The sequence below is a fragment of the Spinacia oleracea genome, chromosome 6, assembly GCF_020520425.1.
Source record: "Spinacia oleracea cultivar Varoflay chromosome 6, BTI_SOV_V1, whole genome shotgun sequence".
Taxonomy (NCBI): domain Eukaryota; kingdom Viridiplantae; phylum Streptophyta; class Magnoliopsida; order Caryophyllales; family Amaranthaceae; genus Spinacia; species Spinacia oleracea.
This window is the reverse complement of record NC_079492.1, coordinates 20,631,524-20,635,004: the sequence shown is the minus strand read 5'-3', so window position 1 is coordinate 20,635,004 and position 3,481 is coordinate 20,631,524. Positions and strand designations below refer to the sequence as shown.

General features: G+C 35.7%; 1 protein-coding gene across 1 annotated transcript; it reads left to right on the top strand.

Moving 5' to 3' along the window:
• Positions 1-1,062, top strand: LOC130462407 (uncharacterized). The gene is made up of 4 exons (XM_056830566.1): positions 1-150; positions 249-341; positions 430-534; positions 655-1,062. Exons 1-4 carry the CDS (start codon positions 64-66, stop codon positions 829-831), a joined length of 462 nt encoding a protein of 153 aa, XP_056686544.1. The 5' UTR covers positions 1-63; the 3' UTR covers positions 832-1,062.
• The last annotated feature ends 2,419 nt before the right edge of the window (positions 1,063-3,481 follow it).

Sequence of the window (3,481 nt, the reverse complement as noted above, 5' to 3'; positions counted from 1 at the left end):
AAGCACTATAAATATACTCTCAAGAAAGATTACTACAAACCAGAGGAGAAAACAGAAGAACAGATGGTCAGTGAAGCAGTGCCGCGACATGGAATTAGCGGTAAAGAGTGGGTAAAGTTGGTTAGATGTTGGTATTCAGATAAAGGGAAAGTAAGTACCACTTTTTTAATTGAAGTTTGATTGATCTTTGTTTATTATTTGAAAAAGATAATTATTTTCTTATTAAATCTCTTTGGATGTGAGTGCAGAAATTGTCAGAATGTGGAAAAGAAGCACGAGCCTCCCAAACTCAATTTCACAGATCTGGTTCTAATAGCTATGCGAACCAACAAGCTGATTATGTACAAATCATGAATTCTTTTATTTATTTAGGATGGTGTCATATTTCTAGATTTTCTTTATACTTCTTACATTGCTACTCATATATAGGAAGACGAGCATGGAGTAAAAATGAGCTTATTAGCCCTTTGGATAAAGACTCATTCGGGCAAGGACGGAACCTTTCTTCCAAACACACTCACTGAAGATTTTGTTGTATGAGTCCATATTATTAAGCTATTTGATTGAAATACTTACGGTGCATACTGCACCAAATGTAATTCCCGAACAGTTTCTGAAATTCATCTTGCATTGTTATCCTATTTTTTTGTGCAGGATGATGCAAAGGCCAAGGTTGAATCGCTGAAGATTGTAGATCCTTCTAAGTCTCAACAAGAACTCGAAAATGAAGCCTTTGAGGACACTATGCATGGTGGAAAGGTACCAGAACGTCCTGTAGGTTACGGACTTGGAGTTCGAAAGAGCGACGTTATGGAGTGCATGGTGTGCTAAGGAAGAATGGGTATGGAAAAATCCATCATAGGACCGTGGTGATGGAAAATGTGAAAGAAGAAGTGTCAGCTATCAACAAGAAAAATGAAACACTGGAGAAGGAAAATGGAAAGTTGCAAGAGCAAGTGAAAGAGAATAATTGGCTGCTTAAAACTCTTATTGGACAATTTTCTCAACTTGTAGGTCAAGTTCGTACGGGAACTGCATCAACAAAAGCTCTTGATTGTGCACAACAAGTCTTGGGAATGGCACATCAAAGGGTAATTATTCTAATTTCTTCTCGTTAAATCTGCTTGTTACAATCACATACATTTTGATAAATGGAAAGTAGATGATGTAGAATGGTCCAATGAACTGCTTAATGCATGATTACAACTTACAATTGCACCTATATATGTTTTAACCACTTGATTAAAATAACTATTAAGAGAGTAATACCTAATTAAACTAAGCTTTCAGACTATATAGAACCCTGTATTCAAACCTGCTTGGGGTGCTTTCCATTGTATACACCTCTCTACTTTCCTTTAAACATATGCACTAGTAGTCAGAGTTTCTTGCAACCAGTGACTTACCTGCCCGATCCAAGTAGATGCGAATTATTGCATTGTTCAGATCCAAGTAGATGTGAAATGTTCAATTAGATCTGTCGATGTACTATGTCGATCTTCGTGTTGTTGTGTTTACCGTGCTGCATTGTTGTCGGGTATCTTTAGTCAAACATCAGTTATAGTAGTACCACTAGTTTAGTCTGCAGCATCTGAAATGTTTTAAGCTGTTGTATAGCATATGTTGGTTTGATTATTTTTCTTTTTGTTGAGTACTGAGAACCCCTGCAATTGATCCAGTTACGGAGTATTTCTTAATTCGGTTGTTTCATTTTAGAATTTAATTTTTTCTAAGGTCTATTGTATATATAAGAAATAATTGTAACTTAACTGGAAGTTGTGCAAGAGTAGAGAAGAGTGTGGAGTGTGGAGTCTGACCTTTGCTCCAAAATCAGTTAAAGCAAATGCAGAAGCACTGTTACGTGGTTCGCTAGTACGAGAATGGGTACGGTACGCAATTCGCTACCTAATTTGCTAAATTAGACCAAAAGTGTACCATTTTCATGTTATCATTCGTTTTTTTGGTTCGCGGTTCGTAGGGTGATTAGAGAATTAGGTAGCACTATGCAGAACACATGGCTGACATGGCTGACAGAAGCAACACTTCACCCAGCTTGGAAACTTCTCAAGGGATAAGTGTTGTTTGTGTCAAGCAGTAATATTTGTTGCTAATATTTTCTTATTCCACAATAAATTTAGATGTTCACTTTGTTTAATGTCATCCCATTCTCATCTTTGTCTAGCAATTGAAGTATTGAACATTGATTTTGTCCTGGTTAATCTACCAGAGCTGTAGGATAAGCTCGTTTATGTTGTCTTAAGTTACAGAAGGACCCAAATCAAAACAAAACCTAAGTCCTTCTACAGGTAAACAATTAGGTCCTTTGAAAATTTCTTTGCATCCTTTTGAGAAGTTATCAAAGTTATTCGTCCACCTATTTTATTACATAACTGACTGTTATCATCTTAAAATAACTATAAGGCAGAGGTCAGTCTATTTTTATAGAGTGGTGTAATAGTTTAAACTCAACTGAACTTGGAGACAAGTTTAAAGGATATTTTGAATTTCACTCATATCTTGTCATTCAAGGCCTCCTCTCCCAACCTTACTTTAGTTTCTAAAATGACTATATACAAAGTTGATATAGGATGGACCTACTGAAATTTACTAGATTGTAGTATAGTAAAGGTATGGGAGTATGGTACTGTTAAAATACATTTATTCGAGAAAATAAAGAAATAACTTACACTGTCAAAAGCAAAGCAAAGAAAACCATCCATGTAGTCTATATCCATCCAGATTACATCCCAAAGTATGTCCTTTTTTCGAAAAGCTTTAGCAACCTGTATATTCAGTTGAAGATTGCATTTAGTGAGGAAATGCAGATATAGATAAAAGATAGGAAAAACGAGAAGGACGTCCAAGCAATGAACAAGAAATCACTAAGCATACACCAATTATAAAATGATGCATGAACTGATAAATAGTATACAGATCCAATGTATGCCCACATGTAGGACTAGGATATGATCTTAGAATATCTTGTGAAAGGATCTGTCATCCAGGTTGCTAGAGCTTTCAGTTCTGGACTGGACTAGAAGCTTTCAGTTCTGGACTGTATAATGTTTTTACATGGTTCAGACCTACAATTTTAAAAGAAATAATTGTGCTCTACTAAACTTAGATAATTCGATGATGTTAGCCCGTTAGGTTTCTTGTATTCAGGTGGTTTGTATCATATAATGGTTTGTCGCTTAAATCTAGATATCACTTGTATTGGGATGCCAGATTTATCTGAGTAATATATGTGGTGCTAGATTTTTGTATGGAAAGCTAGCAATATACAACACCTTAATGATTGTATCACAAAACAAAAGACAGTAGCCCGAAGCTGAGAATTTGATAGAAAAAGCTGAATGGGGGTTCGGTTGAGGAGAAAGCTGAGTATTCTGTTACCTCTGCATTGTTAGGTTATGATACATATGACAATTCATAAATCATGCGGAAAAACCATTTAGCCAGGAATACATATTATTTACAC